The following is a 23,597-nucleotide window of genomic DNA, read 5'->3' as shown; positions in this document are numbered from 1 at the left end:
TCTCTGCCCCTTAAAATCTCTGGCTTCCTTCAAGACTCAGTTCAACATCACCAGATTCTATACAAGACAATTCTTGATCACTGATTTCCTAAGGAACAGTTTGGCATGGCAGATAAAGTACTGGATTTGAGGCTGGAAGACCTGAGTCTGAATCCTACCTTAGGTATTTATTTGCTTGTATGACCCTGGGCAAGTCACTTCCCTTATCTAGAGTTTCCTCATCTAGAAACAGGGGATAATAACCTACTTCAAAGGGTTGCTATGAGCATCATATTGTCTCAGTAAGTCAACAAGCACTGATTAAACACTATATGTCAGGCATTATCCTAAGCTTTGGGAATATAAAGATAAAAACATGATTCCCTCTCTCAAGGACCTCACATTCTAATGGAGGAGACAATATGAAAATAACTATGTACATACAAGACAGAGATGCTGTAAACAGAAGGTGATCTCAGAAGGAAGGTACAGAGAGAGGGGCAGAAATGTGACTGAAAAAGGCATCCCAAGATGGGACTTGAGCTGCTTCTGAAAGGAAGCCCAAGGAAGTTGGAAACTAAAAGGAAGGAGAAAGGGGAACAGCTAGTGCAAATGCACAGTGAGGAGATAAGTGTCATGTATGAAGAACAGCAAACAGGTATATGAATCATCTATAATGCTGTGCAAACCTTTCAGTGCTATAAAAAGGCTGCCTATCATCCTTCTCCTCCTCAAAAACTGCCTCGTAACTACTCTGTATATACATACACGCTTGTCTCCCCTGATAGAATGTGAGCTCCTTGAAAGCAAGGACTTTTTTGGCTTTTGTCTTTGACTCTTAAGAGTGGATTATTTATTTTCCTTCTGTAGTTTTATCATAAATCTATGTTAGCCTTAATTGGAGAGGACTAGGAGAAACTGTACCACTTTCTCTTATTAAAAAAATCTTATTAATATATTTAGGCTTGACACTCAAGACACACTCCAGAGAGTCTATTCCCAAGATGTGAATTAAGAATACCTAAAGGGGGCGGAGCCAAGATGGCGAAGTAGAAAGACGCACATACACATAGCTCCGAACACACAAACCACAGAACGGCTAGAGGGGACCAAGCCAGGGCGAATTCTGCACCCAGAGACCACGGAGTATTGCAGCGAGGGAGATTTCTGCTCCGGAGAGACCTGCGGACCTCTCGCTGGGAGTCCTTCGCGCCGCGGACTGGGCGCCGGGACGGGGAGCAGAGTGCGGCCCTGCTGCGGCCGCGACACTAAGGGGAGGAGATCCGAGAGGGCTACAGGGACAGGATCTCCAGCGGCCACGCGGGTCCCCCCACCCACAGAGGGACCTGCAAACCTCTCGCAAAAGGTCCGTCGCGCTGCAGACGCGGAGCCCAGCCCGGACCTGCGGAGGCAGCGGCCACGGCTCCGAGAGGCACAGATCTGAGAGGGCTCCGGAGGCGGGATCTTCAGCAGCAGCACGGGCCCCCCCACCAACAGGTGACTGACGGGGGTGGGTGAGAGAGTCTCTTTGGCGGGTTGAGAGGAGAGTGGGGTGCCCCCAAGGCTCGGGCCCCCCCGGGAGGTGGGGGCTGAGAGGCAGCTGCGGACGGGGGCTCCCCAAACGGGCAGGAGCCTGGATCCATTGTGGAAGGTCTGTGCATAAACCCCCCAGAGGGAACTATGCCTGAGAGGCGGCCCTGCCCCTGACCACCTGAACTTAATTCTCACACTGAAAAGCAGCCCTGCCCCTGCCAAAAATCCTAAGGCGGGAAGCAGCATTTGAATCTCAGTTCCCAAACGCTGGCTGGGAGGACCAGGAGGCGAGGTGGGTGTGAGGAGAACATTCAGAGGTCAGGCCACTGGTTGGAGAAAATGCCAAGAAAAGGGAAAAGAAATAAAACTATTGAAGGGTACTTTATCGGAGAAAAGACACTTCCTCCCTTCCTTTCTGATGGGGAGGAACAATGCTTGCCATCAGGCAAAGACACAGAAATCGAGGATTCTGTGTCCCAGCCCACCCAATGGGCTCGGGCCATGGAAGAGCTCAAGAGGAATTTTGAAAATCAAGTTAAGAGAGGCGGAGGAAAGACTGGGAAGGGAAATGAGAGGGATGAGGGAGAAGCATGAAAAGCAGATCAGCTCCCTGCTAAAGGAGAACCAAAAAAATCTTGAAGAAATTGGCACCTTGAGAACTAGCCTAACTCAGCTGGTAAGGGAGGTGCAAGGGGCCAATGAGGAGAAGAATGCTTTCAAAAGCAGAATTAACCAAATGGAAAAGGAGATTCAAAAGCTCACTGAAGAAAATAGATCTCTCAAAACTGGAATGGTACGGATGGACGCTAATGACTTTTCGAGAAAGAGATATCTCAGAATATACCGCGCAGATTCGAAAAATGGAAGATAATGTGAAATATCTTATTGGAAAAACAACTGACCTGGAAAATAGAATCAGGAGAGACAATGTAAAAATTCTGGGACTACCTGAAAACCATGATCAAAAGAAGAGCCTAGACATCATCTTCCATGAAATTATCAAGGAAAACTGCCCTGAGATTCTAGAACCAGAAGGCAAAATAAATATTCAAGGAATCCACAGAACACTGCATGAAAGAGATCCAAAAAGAGAAACTCCTAGGAGCATTGTGGCCAAATTCCAGAATTCCCAGGTGAAAGAGAAAATATTGCAAGCAGCTAGAAAGAAACAAGATCTGGCACCCTCTACATTGAGGGATAGAAGGGAATGGAATAGGATATTCCAGAAGTCAAAGGAACTAGGACTGAAGCCAAGAATCACCTACCCAGCAAAACTGAGTATAATACTTCAGGAGAAAAAATGGTCTTTCAATGAAATAGAAGACTTTCAAATTTTCCTGATGAAAAGACCAGAGCTGGAAAGAAAATTTGACTTTCTAACACAAGAATGAAGAGAACCATGAAAAGGCGAACAGCAAAGAGAAATCATAAGGGACTTACTAAAGTTGAACTGTTTACATTCCTACATGGAAAGACAATATTTATAACTCTTGAAACATTTCAGTATCTGGGCACTGGGTGGGAGTACACACACACACACATGCACACACGCACACATACATAGAGACAGAGTGCACAGAGTGAATTGAAGAGGATAGGATCATATATTAAAAAAAAAATGAAATCAAGCAGTGAGAGAGAAATATTGGGAGGAGAAAGGGAGAAGTTATATGGGGCAAATTATCTCTCATAAAAGAGGCAAGCAAAAGACTTATTAGTGGTGGGATAAAGAGGGGAGGCAAGAGAAAAACATGAGGTCTACTCTCATCACATTCCACTAAAGGAAAGAATATAATGCACACTCATTTTGATAGGAAAACTTATCTCATTATACAGGAGAGTGGGGGACAGGGGCACAAGCAGGGTGGGGGGGAGGATGGAGGGGAGGGCATGGGGAGGAGAATGCAATACGAGGTCGACACTCATGGGGAGGGAAAGGACCATAAGAAAATAGAAGTAAAGGGGGACAGGATAGGAAGGAGGGAAATATAATTAGTCCTATACAACACAACTAGTATGGAAATCATTTGCAAAACTAAACAGATATGGCCTATATTGAATTGCCTGTCTTTCAAGGGGAAGGGGTGGAGAGGGAGGGAGCTAAGGAGGTTAGAACTCAAAGTGTTAGGACCAAATGTAATGTTCTTACCACTGGGTAACAAGAAATACAGGTTAAGGGGTCAAGTAAGCTATCTGGTCCTACAAGACAAAAGAGAAGACGGAGACAAGGGCAGGGAGGGAGGATAGAGGAGAGAGCAGATAGGTCACAGGGGCAATTAGAATGCTTGGGTTTGGGGGGGGGAGGGGATAAAAGGGGAGAAAATTTGTAACCCAAAATTGTGTGAAAATAAATGTAAAAAAAAAAAAAAAAAAGAATACCTAAAAAAATCTCAATGTTCTATATACCACTCTTACTTTTTGATAGTTCATCAATTTCGGACAGAAAGGATGTTCACTTTAGATTTATTAATCTGGTACAAATATTGTCCCAAATTTCATGGTCATTCCGTGTGCTCATTTACTCTGTTGTGGTCTGTTGTCCTCTCGCCTCCACTGCCATGTTCTCCATCAATTCAATCAAGTTTTCCCACGTTTCTGTGAATTCTTGTGCACGGTACTTTACGGCACAAAAATAAATCTACTCATATTCAGATGCCATATTTTTGCTATTCCTCTATTATTAGGCACATAGTTTATCCCCATCTATCAGCTATTAAAATTAGTGCTGTTGTGAATATTTTTGTACATGTAATCTTTTCTTGCTGTCAATAACCTTTTTTGAGATAACCTCAACAGTGGAATCTCTGGATCAAAGAAGATGAACAGTTTAGTCGTTTTTCTGTGATAATTCCAAGTTTGTTTTCAGAATGATTAGATGAACTCACAACTTCACAAGCAGTGACTTAATATCCCTGTCCAGTATAGTGAAGGTATACCATATGAAGATCACTGGACCTGGAAAAGAAAAGATTCAGGGGCACATGACAGCCAAGCTGTTCAAATATATAAAGAGCTATCAGGCAGAAGATGTAAGATTAAATTGGACCAAAAGGGCAGAATCAGTAGCAACTGACAGAAGTTATAATGAGGAAAATTTAGGCTTGATGTCAGGAACAACTTCTCAAAAATTAGAGTTGTCAAAAATAACACAAGTTACTTTAAGAAGTGGTAGGTTATTCTTTCTTGGAGTTCTTTTTGGGTATATCAGAGAGGAGATTCTGTTCAGGTATGAGTTGGACTAAATAAATGGACACTAAAGTCCCTTCTAACTCTCAAAATTTTGTAATTGTATCTTCTCACAGCCCTTCCAGAACTGACTTTTTTTCTACCTTTTACTATTTTTGGCAATTTGATAAATATTAGGTGACACCTGAGTTATTTCAATTTGTACTTCTGTGATTATTAGTTATTTTGAACAGATTTTCAGATGGTTGATGTTAATTTGTATTTCTACTTTTGAAAACTATATTTTCAGACCACTTGATGTTGGGAATCTCTTTTAATCTTATACTTTATTCCTTTAGATTTTTGGTTGTCAAACTTTTATTAGAGATGTTTAATACAAAGATTTTTTTTCCATACATTGTATCTTTTCTTTTTATTCTAGTTGCATTAGTTCTACTACTTTAAAAACATTCCTTTTTGATAGAAAATTTAATCAGTATACAAAGAACAAGTGGGCTACATAAGAAACTGTAAACTGCTATGTACACTTTTAAAGAAATATCTCTATACATATATTCACACACACTTTCACAAGGTAGTAACAAAATTGCTCTGTTTGCTTGTGACTTCCCTTATCCTCTTCTATATTTGTTTTGTTTTGTTCTGTGCACTTTAACAGGTTTCACTGATGCCAGGTATCTTTTTGGGGGGAGCGGGAAGGAGTACCTTGTAACCTTTACCTCCAAACACTGACAATGTCTTATAATGAAACAGATCAATAAAAGATTGCCTGTCTGTTGTTTCATCACCGTTTTCTGAAGTCACTGTAGTTTGTTGCTTTCATCAGAGTTCCAGTCCTCAGTAGTTTCAAAGTAGTTTTTATTTACATTAGGGTAAAAAGAAAGAATGCCAGAACAATGAGCTGTGTAAACGAGGTAAGGTACCTCAAGAAATCCAAATTTGTGGCTTTATGTAAGATTAGACAACATGAATTATGTCATTTCAGCAAACGTTAGCCTAAAGCATTGTTCCAGAGAACTATATTATTACAATAAATTACAATATATGAAAAGTACTACTTTAAAAACTGCTTTAGAATTATAGCCACATTTCTCTCTAGAAAAGGGTTTTATTAATGTATTTTGTATCACAGACTTCTCTGGCAGTTTGGTGAGGCCTATTAAATGTATAAAATCATATACGCAGAAATACAAAACAAATCAGTTACACTGAAATAAAATTATCAAAATTTTATTAAAGTTCAGAGGTCCTAAGTTAAGAACCTCTCTTTTAAAGAGAATCCTGTCACATCCTTTGAATATAATATCAGAAACTGTAGTCTGTAGGCTCAAAAAGTAGAAAACAACCTTCTTCAACACATTAAAATCTATTTGGAAAAGATGCTACTTAATCATCAGATTGCACTAGAATCCTTTAAGATCAAAATGTGATCATTACAGTAGGTACCCCCAAAGTGACATATCCTTTAAAAAGGACATTTTTAAAAACATAGCTAACTTAAGTTAGATGGGGAACCATGACGGCAGAGGAAAGGAAGCACAAACAATAGTGACTTCAAGTCAAACTCTCATCATTCCCCTGCAAACAACTTTAAAATAACTTGTCAATGGTCATTCCCCAACTGTTGAATGATCAAAGAATATGAACAGTTAGTTTTTTGAAACTTAAATTAAAGCAATCTATAGTCATATGATAAAATGCTGAAAATCACTGATTATATAAATGCAAATTAAAATAACTCTGAGGTACCATCTCACACCTATCAGATTAGCTAATACGACAGAAAAGGAAAATTACAAATGCTGGAGGGGATATGGAAAAATTGGTACACTAATGCACGATTGGTGGAGTTATGAACTGATCCAACCATTTTGGAGAGCAACTTGGTACTATGCTCAACAGGCTATAAAATCCTTTGATCCAGCAATACCACTACAAGGTCCATATTCCCAAGCAATCAAAGAAAAAGGAAAAGACCTATACATACAAAAATTTTTACAGCAGCTCTTTTTGTAGTAGCAAAGAACTGGAAACTGAGAAGATGTCCATCAACTGGGAAATGGCTGAACAAGTTGTGGTGTATGCTTGTGAAGGATTACTCTTGTGCTATATGAGATGACAAGCAGCATGCTTTCCGAAAAACCTTGGAAGATTACTGATGCAAAGTGAAGTGAGCAAAACCACGAAAACATGACACATAGTATCAACAATACTATACAATGATCAACTACACAATCAAGCTTTTCCCAGCAATAGAACAATCTAAGGCAATTCTAAAGGACTGATGGTAAAAAAGTGCTAGCCCCTCTGTCCCCTGCCCCAAGAAAGAACTGATGGGAGCCTGAATGGCGATCAAAAAAATACTTTTTTTTTTAACTTTTTTGTTTTTCTTGGGGCTGGTTTTTTTTGGTCTGTTTTCTTTCACAACATGGTTAATATTGCAATAAGTTCTGCATAACTGCACATATTTAATCTATACCAAATTGCCTGCCTTTTCAAGAAGGAAGAGGAGGGAGAGAATTTGAACTCAAAAATCTAAAAAAAAGAAAAAGATGTTAAAAATTGGTTTTACATGTAATTGGGGAAAAATAAAGTAAAATTTAAAACAAAAAGAGTAAAATTACTCATCAAACTGAACTACCCAACAAGAAGTCAGGATTAACAATCCCATACCATGTAGGAGTTTGGAAGGAGAAGTTTGTGACACTCAGGTGGAGGCTGGACTGCTCCAGCTCAGCACAGCAAAACATCAGCTGTGGGGTCTTGGAGCTTGTGGCAGCAGGGACTGCAGCAGCAACAGTTCTGAGAGCTATCACTACTGAGAGATGGTAGGACAAGTAGTCAGAAAGAGATTACAGGGACCCCCTGTGTAGTCCCTGGGCTCAGCACTGTCCACTACCCAGTTCTAGATCACAGTTCCTAGACAGGGAGAAGAGTCTGTAGTCACAGAGGAGTAGGGTCCCTTCAAAGGCAAAGGGAAGAGCACTGGCACTAGTGGTTGCAAGAGAACAGAGGGTCTTCCAAGATAAGAACACAGAGCAGTGACTACATCTCTGCCCAGATCATACCACCAGAACTAGCTATAAGAACACCAGGGCAAAAAAGCCAGAACTTGGGACAACGATCACCCCTATCCCAACCCCCCCTCAAAGGTGAGGTGAGCCCAACTCTAACATAAAGCTCAAAATCATGAAATAGGTGGGAAAATGAGCAAACAACAAAACAAGAATCTCAACCATAAAAAGCTACTATGATGGCAAGGAAGCTCAAGTCACAAACTCGGAAGAAGGCAAAAATGTGACAGCATCTATAATGAAGCCTCAAAAGATAAAATTCAGCTAAAGAACTAAATGCCCAACAAGAATCCCAAAAAGAACTTAAAAGATTTTTAAAATGGCAAAAAAAATTTTTTTTAATAATCAAAAGTGATCCTCTGTCACTGTGGTTAAAGTAAAGAGTGAGGGGCAGAGCCAGGTGGCAGAGTAAAGGCAGGAACTCACCTGAACTCTTCCAACATCCCCTTCCAAACAACTTTTAATTGTGACATTGGGGTAGTGGTTCAAAGTGGGAATAATATACATACTCAGTTGGGTACAGAAATATATCTTACCCTACAGGGAAGTAAGTGGGAAAGGGGATAAGAGAAAGGGAAGGGGAAGATTAAGGGAGGGAGGGGTCAAAAGAAAAACACACTTTTGAAAAGGGACAGGGCAAAAAAGAGAGAGAAGGACAAACAGGGGAAAATAGGATGGAGGGAAATACATAGTAATTGTAACTGTGAGTGTGAATGGGATATACTCATCAAACAGAAGCAGATAGCAAGATGGATTAAAAACCAGAATCCAACAATATGTTGCTTACAAGAAAAACATTTGAAACAGAGAATGAAAATAAGAAGGTGGAGCAGAATCTATTATGCTTCAGCTCAGGTTAAAAAAAGTAGAGGCAGGAATCATGATCTCAGACAAAGCAAAACAAAAATAGACTTAATTAAAAGACATAAGCCACAGACAATGTAATAGTATCAGTACTAAACATATGCAACAAATTGGTATGACATCCAAATTTTTAAAGTAAAAGTTAAATGAGTTATAGGAAGAAATAATAAGACACTACTGAGGGAATTAAACTTTCCCTTCTCAGAAGTAGATAAATTTAGTCATAAAATAAAGATGAAAGAAATTAAAGAGAATTTTAAAAGAAGTTAGATATGATAGATTTCTGGCACTTTCACAAAAATTAACCATGTATTAGGGCATTAAAACATCACAATCAAATGCAAAAAAGCAGAACTATTCAATGCATCCTTTTCAGACATACTGGACTAGAAATTACATTCAACAAAGGGCCAAGGAAATATAAATTTAAAATTAACTGAAAACTAAATAATTTAATCTCAAGAAAGAGTGGGTCAAAGAAAAAAAATCATAGAAACAATCAATAATTTCATTAAAGATAATGAGAACAATAAGATAACATGAAAATTTATGGGAAGTAACCAAAGCAATACTTAAAAGAAAATTTCTCTCTCTAAACACTTATATCAATGAAATAGAAAAAATGCAGATTAATGAATTGGGTATGCAATTAAAAAATTAGAAAAAGAACAAACTGAAAATATCAAATTAAACACAAAATTGGAAATCTTGAAAATCAAAAGAGAGATTAATTAGATTCAAAGTCAGAAGGCTGTAGAACTAATAAATAAAGCTAGGAGCTAGTTTTATGGGGGAAAAAAGTCAATAATGAAACATAAACCACTGATCGGTGAACTGAATTTTTTTCCTTTTTTTTTTGTTTTGGGTTAATTACACTGTAAAAAGAAAGAAAACCAATTGCCAGGGTCAAAAGTGAAAAGGGTGAATTTACCACCAGTGAAGAGGAAATTCAGGCAATTCTTAAGAGTTTTTTTTTACCAAGTTTATGCCAATAAATCCTACAATCTAAGTGAAAGGAATATTTACAAAAATGTAAATTTTCCAGATTAATAGAAGAGGAAACAGAATACTTAAATAACCCTACCTTAGATGGGGAAACTGAACTAGCCATAAATTAGCTCCTTAAGAAAAATCTCCAGGAGCAGACAGATTCACAAAATAAATTCTACCAGTCATTTAAAGAACAATTCATTCCAATGCCATATACGCTATCTGGAAAAATAGGCAAAGAAGGAGTCCTGCCAAATTCCTTTAAATATAGTGCTGATACATGAACGAGGAACAGCAAAAACACAGAAAGGAAACTACCGACATGAATGAATGCTGATGCCAAAGTGTTCCATACTAGCAAGGACATGTGTATGACTAGCTGGGATTTCTACCAGTAAACCAGGTTCAATATTAGGAAACTCTAAACATAATTAACCAGAGCTAACATAACCAATAAAAAGAACATGATGATCTCCAAAGATGCAGAAAAAGCTCTGGACACAATGGAACAGCCATTCCTATTTAAAAAACAAACAAACCAACCTAGAAAGTAAAGGGAAAAAATGGCACCTTTCTCAAAGTGATAAAATATTATCTGTCTATAACCAAGAGCAAGCATTATCTGTAAGGAGTAAAGACTTCTCAAAAAGTCTTCTCAGTAAGATCAGAGGGGATTCAAGGATGTCTGTTATACAACTATTACTCAATATTGTATTAGAAATTTTAGTTGTAGCAACAAGAGAAGAAAGAGAAATCCGAGGAATCAGAACGTCAATGGGGAAACAAAACCATCACTTTCTGCAGTCAATATCAAGGTATACTTAGGGAACTCTAGACAATCAACTGAAAAGCTAGCTAAAACAATTAACAACTTTAGCCAAGTTGCAGGATATGAAATAGATGTACATAAATTATCAGCATTTCTCCATCACCAATAACCTAGCAGGAAGAAATCAAAGGAAAAATTTCAATATAAAATATTTGGGTATCCATCTGCCAAGACAAACCCGGGAATTATGTCAAGACAATCTCCTTTCCCACAAATAAAGACAGATCTAAACAACTGGAAAACATTAATTACTCACGGGGAGGCTGAAAACCAATCAAAATGGCAATTTTACCTAAACTAATTTACTTAATCAGTTTACTAATCAAACTACCAAAGAATTTTTCTATTTAGCTAAAAAAAAATTAACAAAATTCATCTGCAACAACAAAAGATCAAGGTAATCAATGAAAATAAATGTGATGAAAGTTGACCTAGAAGTATCAGATTTCAACTATATTACAAAGCAGAAAAATATTCATTTTAAACAGAATTCTACTCCAATAAGATGATATGGATGTCTTGTGAAATTCATTATGACATTTTATCTAATTTTTTTAAATCACTTCATCACACTTTTCTTTCTTTATTACTAACACCATGCATTTAAATGAAGGTGCCAGTTCATTTAATTCTTTATATTTCTAAAATACATTTTAGTGATGTATTCCCCACATCATTGCCAACTAACTCAGCTCTGCTGGCAGAGAGGAACTTATATTTTCACAACCAAAACATTTTTGGATTTAAAAATCAGAGATAAGCATCTTTAAGCTTTTACGTTAGAAGAAAGACATCTTCTCTGGAATCCTGAAATTCTTTTAGTTTCCTCCCCTGTAAAAACCAATACAAATTATACAAAATTCCTTTACCATAAAGAATACTTTTCAAAATTAGGCAAAAGGAAATATAGACCATGATAAAAAATGTACTAGATGCTGTGGAGGACAAAAGACATTATCAAAGGATTCCTTATGAAGCAGTTTACGGTTCAGGTACTACAGGTATACCTTATGATTCAGGTATTACTGAACCTAGACTAATTAGAATGAGAAAGTAGGCTAAAACTTCAGTTTGAGAAATAGTAAAATCCCAAGTTAAATCAAATCTTTTGTTAGCTAATATGAACTTGGAAAACAAGAGTAGAACATTATGTTTTTTACTATCTGAATCAAATACATTTGTGTTCTACCTATTACCATGTGAACAGAACCTCAGGAAATGAGAAAGAAGGAAATATTTCATTTCCTAACTGCATCTTTTCATCTTAAAGGGATCATCTTAAATTTGCCACACTCAAAACATGCCTAAAATCTACAATTAATCTTAATAATCTCATCAAAGACTTCAGCAACTCTTTTATAATAATGTTAGAGAAAACTCAAGGAATATTTTTCTAGTCATAAAAGTACAATCAATAGATACAGTGCTGGGCCTGGAGTCAGGAAGACTCACCATCCTGAGTTCAAATCCAGCCTCAGACACTTACTAGCTGTGTGATCCTGGTCCAGTTACTTCACCCTGTTTGTCTCAGTCCCTCAACTGTAAAATGGACTGAAAAATGAAATGGCAAACCACTCCAAGTGGTGCTAAGTCACAAAAAGTTGAACATGACTAAAACAACCAAACAACAACAAATTTTAAACTACCAGAAAGCAAGAGTCATAAAAATATGCTTCCTTACCTCATTTTCTCCACACTAGGTTTAGCTGGTGTCCCACTGGCTGATGAAAATCCATTATCACTGTCTGAGGAATCCCCAAACCTTCGAGAGATCCAATCCCTTAGTGGTCTGTGAAAATAATTGTAGCTTTTATCTTTCAATTATTAGAATTATAGCATGTAAAGCCTATATTTTAAATACCAAAAACATACTTGATAAAGGGAATGGCCATGAAGAACTTGTTAGGTGCCAAACCAAGTTTTGACTTTGGGGTCATGTCATTTCTATGGCAAGGTAATTTCTCAATTGAGAACCAATCAATATTCTGAAAGAGAGTAAAAAAAATTCCTTTTTTTAATAAGTCAAATACAGCTGAGATTGAAGAAGTAGCAGTACCAACCTAGAGTTTGCTAATCTTTATATAAAAGTAATCCTGTACTCTATTTTTTTTAACTACTCTGTACCAAAAAAAAAAAAAAGCACTGGCATTTGGTAGAAACACATAAATATTTTCACTTGCTATATACCCGAATCTCTCTTCTGGTTTTGGGATTGAATTTTGTATCCTTTGGAATTCCTGGGATGATGTACAAACGAGCTAGTTGGTCATTGATTCTCAGTTCAATGTAATCATCCTTGCAAATGTAATCTCTGATATCAAAACCAGTTTCTTCAAATACCTAAAAGTTAAAAAATTTAGAAATATTTAAATTCAACCACAACATATTTTGTAAAAATGTATTCATTTTATAAACAAGTCATTACTATAAAATACCTACATAATGTTTTTAATAAAGTCTTTTTCACTTCACCTTCGAATTCATACTTGAACCTGTAGATTTACAGTGACTGGATCAGGATATATTTAAATAACACTACATAGCAGTGCTCAACCAGTGTACAAAGCTACTCTAAAAACACATTATGAATTCACCAGGAGCTGGAGCTTCCTCAAAATCTGGGCTATCACTTCTCCCTTACATGGTCTACTGCAGAAGCCACTATTATGGCTATGCATTCACTCTAGGGATAGGTAGATAGCGCAGTGGACAGAGTGCTGAGCTTCAAGTCAGGATGACCTGAGTTTAAATAAGGCCTCAGACTGGATGACCCTGAATGACCTGGGCAAGTCATTTAATCCTGTTTGCCTCAGTTTTCTCATCTCCAAAATGAGCTGGAGAAGAAATGCCAAACCATATCTTTTCCAAGAAAAATCTCAAAAAGGGTCACAAAGAGTTGGACACAACTGAAAACGACTAAACAATTCATTCTTTCCCTTCCCTTCTCCACTTGCCTAAATAAAACACTCATTGTGTGTTTTCTAAGCTGAGTCCCAACATCCTTTGAAGCTGAAGCATAATTTTTGCTGATCTTAAGTTATTAAATCTCTTATTTGCAGATTTATCACTAGATGAACATCAAATCTGAATTAAAACCTATAAAATCACAAGCTCTTTATGACACTGATCCATGAAACAAACAGGTGAGAATATTAACAATTTCCACCTATAAAACATTAAGGTTTGCAGGGTACTTTACATATTATCTCATTTGATACGTATAACAATCCCATGAAGGGGATATTATCATTTTAGAGAAGAGGAAATCGAGCCCGAGGGAAAGAGAAAGTATAGGAGAAATACATGCACTTGATCTATATAGCTACACCGTGAAATGGTTGGGAGAATCAAGTGAAGACAAACAGCTTTATAAATAAACATAATCCATTCTGTTTTCTGGTCAATGTCCTCCTGTGTCCTCCTGCATTACTTGCAGGACTAGTCACTGAAGCTTCTAAATTCTGAGGACTTGCTAAAGGATACTTCATCCTTTCTATTCTTCAAGGACTTATGAGTAAATCTGTACAATTTCAGTTAATTGTTCATGTTTATTTCACTTATGTTTCATGTGCAGTATCTAACTTGGTTATTCTATTAAATTCCTTGATTTTTAAAAATTAAATGTTTTATTAAGTGTTCTATCCACTATCCCACCCACTGCCTCTAGAATAATTATTCCTTCTCCATCATGGGATGGGGGGTAAGTTAGGCATGTGGTACTGCTGTGATCTGGAAAATCTGAATAAAATTTTTTGGCCCTTCCTTCAGACCAGAGAAGAAGTCTGAATTTTTTTTCTCTTATGAGGTGTTTATAGTACCTTACTAAAAAATTTGAGTTAAGAATTAGGTCACAGGCATATATTTCATGCATTTCTGAGTTTCTAAACTTTTTCTGTGCCATCTGCTGGTCTTTGCATGCTGTCTTGTTGCATGTAGCTTCTGTAAAACTCTCCCCCCAAATTCCCATTTACAGTAATTTCTCATGCCAGTCCATGATATATCAAAACCATAATGGGGAAAGTCACAATGTTGAAGGGATAACTGTATTTATATATTTGTATGCCTCTGGAATACTTATAGCAGCTTTTTGTTAATAACCCCCAAATGGAAACTAAGTATGTGCCCTACTGGGATAGCTAATTATGACATATGAATGTAATGGAATATTATTATGCTGTAAAAATGATGACAATGAACTGTTTCAGAGGAAACCAGATAAACCTCTAAGAACTGATACAAAGTTGAAGAAGTAATACTGAAACAATTTATACAATATCATAGAGAAAAACATCTTTGTAAGACTTTAAAATTCTAATCAACTCAATGATAAATCATGAGTCCAAAAGAACAAAGATGAAACATGGCATAAAGTGACACATTTTTAGACATGGCCAATGTAGGAATTTGTTTTGCCAGACTATGCAGCTATGTATTAAAAGCTTCATTTTTGGGTTTTTATTTTTTATTTGTTGGAGGAGCGGGAAAGAAGAAGGGAGTGTAAGAGGCAGATTAAGTATTTTAAAAAACAAGGCATGTCATACACATTTATTGCAACATAATTCATTGTTATGCAATGACTGAATTAAAACTGAGAAACTGAACCAAACAGCTAAAAAAGAACTATGAAAATACACTACATCATCCTACTACTAAAAAAAAAATCATTTCAATGAACTGTTTGTTGATATTACTGTTATTGAGAATGAATGAGAAATATTTATTGAACAAAATAATGTACTAAGTATAGGGGATTTGAAGTAGACATCACTTGTATTTTAACTCACTATGTTGCTAAGACATATAATGTGTAATAAATCATAAAAAATTATTCTAGACATGTCAATAAACACTGGTGTCCATTCTTAAACAACAAAGATGAAGCAAGAAGATCAGTAAGGATGGAAGTACTAAAGTTTTATACCCATGAACCCTATCTTCTCAACCATTCTAGAATTCCAAGCTTTCCTGGGATTCTTTTGTCTTTTGGGCTGGAATGCTGAAGCAGACTCTGTTGGGCAATTAATCATAACTGAATAATCTTTGAATTTTCCAACTGAAATGCTACTTCAGTAATTGCAGTAACAAAACTACAGTATAATATAAACAGTCAAATAAAAATGACAAAAAGCCCAAATTAAGGTAAGAAAAATCCATGCCATAAAAGAAGGCAAAAGACGAAAGGATAACAGGGTAAGAGATTCAGAGCTTGAAGGAACTTAAAGGCTATGGAGTCCAACCCCCCACATTTTACAAATAAGAAAACTGAGGTACAGAGGTAATGACTTGCCCAAAGTCACACATTTAGTAAGTATGAGGCAGAATTTGATGACAAATGTTCCTGACTCTAAGTCCATCCACTAGACAAGCTACTTCTTATAAAAAACAAAGTGCTGTGGAATCAAAATATACGTCATAGGGGTACTTAACATCCAAATTCGATTACTGTTAAAGTACATAAGGAATAAAAACAATACAACTAAAAACTACCAAGAAATTCTACTTACATATTCTTGGGAAAAATTATTTAATCTCTCTAGGCCTCAACTTTTTCAGCTGTAAAAGGAGTGAATTGAACTAGATAACCTCCAAAGTCCCTTCCAGTCCCAAATACATGTCCCCAGCAATTGAGCTGTACAGTGGACTGGAAAGAGCAATGGCTCAGAAGTCTGAGAACCAGGATTCAAATCGCACTTCTGCCACTACTTCAAGAAGTGTGAGTTCACTTAACCTCACTGGGCCTCAGCTTCCTAAACTACAGAATGAACTATATTACTCTCCAGCTCTAGATCTATAATTCCATAAAAGTTTGCTTACTGAGCTGAAAAATCAACTGGTTCAATTCAAAAGATACAACAGTACCACCAAGTGGCAAAAATACATATTGCTATTGTAGGATTAAAGAATACATATTTTTCAGCAAGCCACAGTACCTTTAGAAAAAAATGTCCCAGGGCATAAAATCTGTTCTGCCTCAGCCTCTCTGTTGACCTCCAATTTCATATCTCCAATTGTGTTTCAGACATCTTTAACAGGATGTCCAGGAGATACCTTAAACTCAACACTTTCATTACCTCTAAATATTCTCCTTATCCTATTATTGTCCAGGGCGATGCCATCCTCCTAGTTCCTCAGGCTCACAACCTAAGAGTAAACCTGGTTTCCTCACTATCTCTCACCTTCCACAGCCAATGTGTTACCAAGGCTTGTCGACTTCATCTTGGCATAATTTCTCCTACATGCCCCCTTCTCTACGCTGACACTGCCACCCCTGTGGCACACACCCCTATCACTTCACACCTGGACTAATTCCTGCTGGTTGGTGTGACTACCTGAAGACTCTCCTCACTCCAATCTATCCTCCATTCAGCCACCAAAGTGGCTTTCCTTTAGGTCTGACACTAGTCTAACCATGTCATTTCCCTACTCAATGAACTCCTGTGGCTTCCAATTGCTTCCATGATCAAACACAAAAACTCTGACTGGCATTTAAAGTTATTCATAACCTAGCCCCCTCCTATCTTTCCAGTATTTTCATATCTTACTTCCCACTGTTAGACCCAGTGACACTGATTTCCTTGTTCTTTGTTTTGGCTCTTCCTGGATTAGCTATCAGCAGCATATTTATGTCATAAAAGGAATTTGATAGGATCCCTTTGCCTATTTTCCCTAAGTTTATATGGTATTGGAATTAATTGTTCTTTAAATGTTTGGTAGGATTCACTTGTAACTCCATCTGGCCATAGGGATTTCTTCTTAGGGAGTGCATTGAGGGTTTATTTCTTTTTCCACATTTGGGTTGTGTTCTATTTCCTCTTCTGTTAATCTAGGCAATGTACATTTTTGTAAATATTCATCCTTTTTACTTAGATTGTCAGATTTAATGGCATATAGTTGGGCAGAATAGCTCTTAATTATTGCTTTAATTTCCTCTTCACTGATGCTAAGTTCACTCATTTCCTTTCTGATACTGATATTTGGGTTTTTTTTTAAATCAAATTAACCAATCATTTATCTATTTTGTTGCAGTTTTTTCCATAAAACCAGCTTAGTTTTATTAGTTCAACCATTTCCTTACTTTCAACTTTATTAGTCTCTCCTTTGATTTTTCAGAATTCCCAATTTTGTGCTTAATTGGGGATTCTTAATTAGTTCTTTTTCTAGTTTTAGTTGCATGATCAATTCATGGATCTGTTTTCTCCATGTCAGCACTTAGAGATATAAATTCTCCCCTAAGTACTGCTTTGTCTGTATCTCATAGAATTTGCTGCTATCATTCTCTTTGATGAAATCACTGTTTCTATGATTATTCTCTGACCCATTCTTTACAATTATTTAGTTTCCACTTAATTTTTAATCTATCTTTCTTAAATGTAATTTTATTGGATCATGATCTGAAAAGGATACATTTAATATGCCTTTCTGAATTTGTGAGGTTTTTATGCTCTAATATATGTTCAATTTTTGTGTAGGTGCCATGTACTGCTAGGAGAAAAGGTATATTCACTTCTGTTCCTATTCAGTTTTCTCCCGAGGTCTAGCATAACTTTTCTAAAATTCTATTCACTTCCTTAACTTCCTTCTTGTTTATTTTGTGGTTAAAGAAAGAGGCAAAAGTTGAGTTTCCCCACCAGTATAGTTTTACTGTTTCCTCCTGTAGCTCACTGGACTTCTCCTTAAGAAATCTGGATGCTCCACCTTCTAGTGCATATATGTTTAGTACTGATATTGTCTCAGGTACTTTTTAGCAAGATGTAGTCACCTTGTCTCTTTTTAATTAAAAGACATCTATTTTTGCTTTTGCTTTGTCTGAGATCATGATTGCTACCTGCATTTTTTTTTACTTCAGCTGAAGCATAATATATTTTGCTCTAGCCTTTTATCTTTACTCTGTGTATGTCTCTGCTTCAAGTGTGTTTCTTGTAAACATCCTAGGACTTTTTAAATCAATTCTACAATCTACTTCCATTTTATGGGAGCATTCATCCCATTCATATTCACAGTTATGATTATCACCGTGTATTTCCCTCCATCCTATTTTCCATCATTTATACTTTTATCTCTCGCTCCTTTTAACCTGTCCTTCCTCACCAGTGCCTCTCTTAATGGGCAATTCTTTTTGCTTGTCCCTTACCAGAGACAATTATCAATACTAAACATACATGCACTAAAAAGTGGAACATCCAGATTTCTAAAGGAGAAGTCCAGCGAGCTACGGGAGGAAACAGTAAAACTATACTAGTGGGGAACTCCAACTTTTGCCTCTTTCTTTAACCACAAAATAAACACGAAAGAAGTTAAGGAGGTGAATGGAATTTTAGAAAAGTTATGCTTGACCTCTGGAGAAAATTAAGTAGGAACAGAAAGGAATACACCTTTTCTCCCAGTAGTATATGGCACCTACACAAAAACTGAACATATACTAGACCATAAAAAATAGGTCTTTTACACCTCTTCATGTGATATAACTTATCCCATTCTGTCTCTCCCTTCCCTCTTCTCTCAATGCAGTACTCTTAATTTTGTTTTTCATTCTCCTATCAAAATACCCATGCCCTCAGTCCATACATATATTCCCTCTAACTGCCCTATCAGAGATACCTACAGTGCTTGAGAGTTACAAGAACCATCTTCCTGTTGGGATATAAACAATTTAACTATTGACTAACTTATGTTATCTTCTTTCCTGTTTAATTTTTTATTCTTCTCTTTAGTCGTGCATTTGAAAATAGGATTTTCTGTTCAGCTCCGGTCTTTTCATCAGGAATGTTTGAAAGTCCCCTATTTCATTGACTAAGCTTTTCTGGGTAGTTGATTCTTGGTTGTAATTCAAGCTCTTGTGCTTTCTGGACTATCATATTCCAAGACTTCCAATACTGTAACATAGCAGCTGCTAATCCTGTGTAATTCTGACTGTGACTCCTTGACATTTTAATTGGCTTTTTTCTGGCTACTTATAGTATTTTCTCCTTGACCTAAGAGTTCTGGAATTTGGCTATAATACTCCTTAAAGTTTTCATTTTGGGATCCCTTTGAGGAAATAATCAGTAGATTCTTTCAATGACTATTTTACCTGCTATTCTAGGATATTAGAAGAGTTTCCCTTGATAATTTCTTGAAAGATGCTGTCTAGGCTTTTTTTGGAAGGGGTGGGGGGAAGAGATCATGGCTTTCAGATAGTCCAATAATTCTTAAATGATCTCTCCCGCATTTATTTTTCAAGTCAGATGTTTTTCCACTGAGGTATTTTACATTTTCTCCTCTTTTTTCATTCTTTTTATTTTGATTGATTCTCAAGGTCTCAGAGTCATTGGTTTCATCTTGACCTATCTTAATTTTTAAGTAATGACTTTCTTGAGTGAACTTTGGTACCTCCTTTTCCATTTGGCCAATTCTACTTTTACGGAGTTATTTTTGTTCAGTGAATTTTTTACAGCTTTTTCCATTTTTTTGTGCTTCTTTTACCAAGTTGTTCCCTCTTTTTTATGGTTCTCTTGTATAATTCTAATTTTTTGCCCCAATTTTTCTTCTACCTCTCTTACTTGATTTTTAAAATCCTTTTTCAGCTCTTCCAGGAGGACTTTTGGGCCTGAGACCAATTCCTATTTCTCTTGAGTCTTCACATGTAGGTGTTTTGACACTGCTGTCCTCTTCTGCATTTGTATTTTGATCTTCCCTGTCACTAAAGTAGCTTTCTATGGTCAGGACTTTTGGGGGGGGTTGTTTTTTGCTCATTTTCCAGCCTATTTCATGATTTTTAAAGTTGAGTTCTCCTCCTGAGGTACAGGGGGCACTGTTCCAAGTTTCTTGCATCCAAAGCCAAGGACCTAGTCACTAGCTTGCTGGGTCAGGGCCTTCAGGGCTGGAGGTTCACCTGCTGTGCTGAGGTCAACTTTCCTAGTTGTTCCTGCTGTACAAGGCCTCTTTCTTGTAATCAAAATTATCTATCTTATCTCCTGTAATCCTCTCATTTTGTCATGTATTTTTCTGTTATCCATAGATCTGACAGGTAATTTGTTCCGCGTTCCACTGATTTGCTTATGAGACCATCCTTTATGGCTAAATCATGTATCCATTTTGACCTTATCTTGGTAATGCTGAAATGTTGGTCTATGCCTACCTAGTTCCTGCCCAAAATTTCTGTCCCCCCCCCAGTTTTTCTTTTATCAAATAGTGAGTTCCTACCACAACAGCTCAAATCTCTTGAGTTTACCAAATATTAGGTTGCTGTACTCATTTACTTCTGTATTTTGTGTACCAAATCTATTCCACTGATCAACAACTCTATTTCTTGTCCAGTATTAGATTGTTTTGATGATTACCACTTTGTAGAATACATACTTTGAGATCTACTACTAGTAGGCTGTCTTCCTTCACTTTTTATTGGTTGTCTTGATATCCTTGAAAGTTTATTCCATCAGATAAATTTTATTATTTTTTCTACTTCCATAAAATAAATCTGTGATAGTTTGGTTGGTAGAGTACAGAATAAGCACATTAACTTAAGTAGAAACTGTCATTTTTATTATAGTGTCTTAGCCAATACAAGAGCAACAAATATTTCTCCAATTATTTAGATGTTATTATTTTGCAAAAACTATTTTGTAATAATGTTCCTAGAGTTCCTGGGTGTGTCTTGGCAAGTAGACTTTAAAGTATTTTGTAATATGTGCAGTTATTTTAAATGGAATTTATCTCCATCAAGTGGGTTCTGCTGGTAATATATAGAAATGTTGATGGGTTTATTTTATAACCTACAACTTCACTGAATTTGCTTTGATTAGTTTGTGAGTTGATTATTTATATCAATTTGTCATATGCAAAAAAAAGCGAGTTTTGTTTACCCATTGCCTATTCTGATATCTTCAATTTCTTTTTCCTGTCTTATTGCTGTAGCCAGCATTCCAAGTATGATATTTAGTAATAATGGTGAGGATGGATATACTTGCTTCACCTCTAAAAACATATTTTCATGTCAGTCATGTTGTGAAAGAAACAATGACAAGAAGAAAAGGAAAATTAAGAAAGATTATGCTTTGATCTACATTTAAACTTCATCAATTCTTTCTCTGGAGATGGATAGCTTTTTCATCATAGGTGCTTTGGAACTGTCTTGGATCACTGTATTACTGAGAATACCTTAGTTCTTCACAGTTAATCATCACACTATATTACTGTTACTGTTCTTCTGACTTCACTTTGTATCAGTTCATATAAGTCTTTCCAGATTTTTCTGAGAGCATCCGGCTAGTCATTTCTCATATTACAATCCCATTCCATCACAATCGTCTACCACAACTCGTTCAGCCATTGCCCAAATGATGGGCATCCCCTCAATTTTCACCACTACTAAAAGAGCTGCTATAAAAATTTTTGTACATGTGGGTTTTTCCTTTTTGTTTTTATCTCTTTGGGATACAGACCTAATAGTGTTATCTTAGTCAAAATATATGCATGGTTTTATAGCTCTTTGGACATAATTTCAAATTGCTCTCCAGAATGGTTGGATGAGTTCACAACTCCATAAGCAGGGCACCAGTTTCAATTATCCCACAAGCCCTCTGATGTTTGTCACTTTCCTTTTCTGTCATATTACCCAATCTGATAGGTGTCAGGGGGTAGGTAAGAATTATTTTAGTTTACAGTTCTCTAATAAACAGTAATTTTAGGCATTTTTTCTTATAACTATAGATACTTTTGATTATTTCATCTGGGAGGTGCCTGTTCATATTCTCTTAACATTTGTTAATTGGGGAATGGCTTTTATTTTGACAAATTTGATTCAGTTCATGTAATTTTAACTTAATTGGGAAGATCTTTCCCATTCATTAATAAGCCCATGTGACCTACCTGGATCACATGGAAGTCTGAGTCACATGGAGCCAGCGAGAGGAGCTTGCTGAAAGGATGGAGCACGAAGAGGCGTAGCTATAGCAGAGCTGAGAGAAAGTTAGTCATGACAGCAATCAGAACTAGGAAGAATGCAGGCAAACAGGCGGCTGGCTGGTGTGAAAGAGCTTGTTTGTGATTTGTTTAAGGGAGCTGGTTTGCGGGAAGCCTAGCAAGGGGAAGGCTTGGGGATGGAATTGCCCTCTGCATTGTTATTGTGCATAGATTTTTGATACTATAATGGATTTGGCTTTCTGGTGTTTGAATAAATGTTTTGGTTCTGTCTTCCATGGAGAGTCTGTTATATTTTGAGATTCAGAATTCTGTGGGGAAATTTCATGGCTGCGATAGGCGCTGTGAATATTACATTATTGCTACAGTTCCCTATGTTTGAGAAATGTGGCCTTTTATCAGAGAAACTTGCTGTAATTTGTTTTGTTATGATTACTATGTATTTCCCTTCACCCTACTTTCTCATTTATCCTACTCTCTCTTGCCTTTCACTGTCTATCTTCAAGCATTTTGTTTCTATTGCCTCACCCAATCCATCCTCCCTTTTATCAGCTCCACTCCTCTTCTCCCTCCTAGTTTCCTATGTGGTAAGATTTCTATATCCAATTGAGTGTATATTATTCCTTCAGACAATTCCAGAAAATATAAGGTTCACTCTCTCCCCTCAACTTCCCCCACACTGTAAAAGCTCTTTAATACCTCTTATATGTCAGATAGTTTACCCCATTCTATGTCTTCCTTTCCGCTTCTCCCAGTGCAATCTTCTTTCCCATCCCTTAATTTTTTTAGATATTATCCCATCATATTCCATTCACACCCATGACCTGTATATATGCTCCTTCTAATTGCCCTAATAATGAGAAAGTTCTTAGGAGCTACAAGTATCATCTTCCTATGTACAAATGTAAACATTTTCTTTCATATTTTCCTTTTTATGCTTCTCTTGAGTATTGTATTTGAAAGTCAAATTTTCTATTCAGCTTGAGTCTTTTCATCAGAAATGCTTGAAAGTACTCTATTTCAGTGAATATCCAATTTTTCCCCTTAATACTTATATCCAGTTTTGCTGGGGAGGTTATTCTTGGTGATAACCCTAGCTTTTTTGTCCTTTGGAATACCATAATGTAAGCCCTCCATTACTTTAATTTAGATGCTGTTAAATCTTGTGTGATCCTGACTATGGCTCTTATGATTTCTGAATTGTTTCTTTCTGGCTGCTTCCAAAATTTTCTCCTTGACCTGGG

The 23,597-nt window shown here is 36.7% G+C and overlaps 1 protein-coding gene across 2 annotated transcripts in view; it reads right to left on the bottom strand.

Moving 5' to 3' along the window:
• The window catches only part of DCP2 (decapping mRNA 2), a 61,995-nt gene that overhangs the window by 13,221 nt on the left and 25,177 nt on the right, over positions 1 to 23,597 (bottom strand). For both annotated transcript variants that reach the window (XM_072611691.1, XM_072611700.1), the window contains exons 5-7: positions 12,643 to 12,795; positions 12,328 to 12,440; positions 12,137 to 12,244 (exon numbers count right to left, since the gene is read on the bottom strand). In XM_072611691.1, the coding sequence (XP_072467792.1) occupies positions 12,137 to 12,244; positions 12,328 to 12,440; positions 12,643 to 12,795 (374 nt within the window). The remainder of the gene's footprint in view (positions 1 to 12,136; positions 12,245 to 12,327; positions 12,441 to 12,642; positions 12,796 to 23,597) is intronic.

Source organism: Notamacropus eugenii, chromosome 1 (assembly GCF_028372415.1).
Source record: "Notamacropus eugenii isolate mMacEug1 chromosome 1, mMacEug1.pri_v2, whole genome shotgun sequence".
NCBI lineage: Eukaryota > Metazoa > Chordata > Mammalia > Diprotodontia > Macropodidae > Notamacropus > Notamacropus eugenii.
The sequence above is the reverse complement of the archived record's forward strand: the minus strand, read 5'-3'. Positions and strand labels throughout refer to the sequence as shown.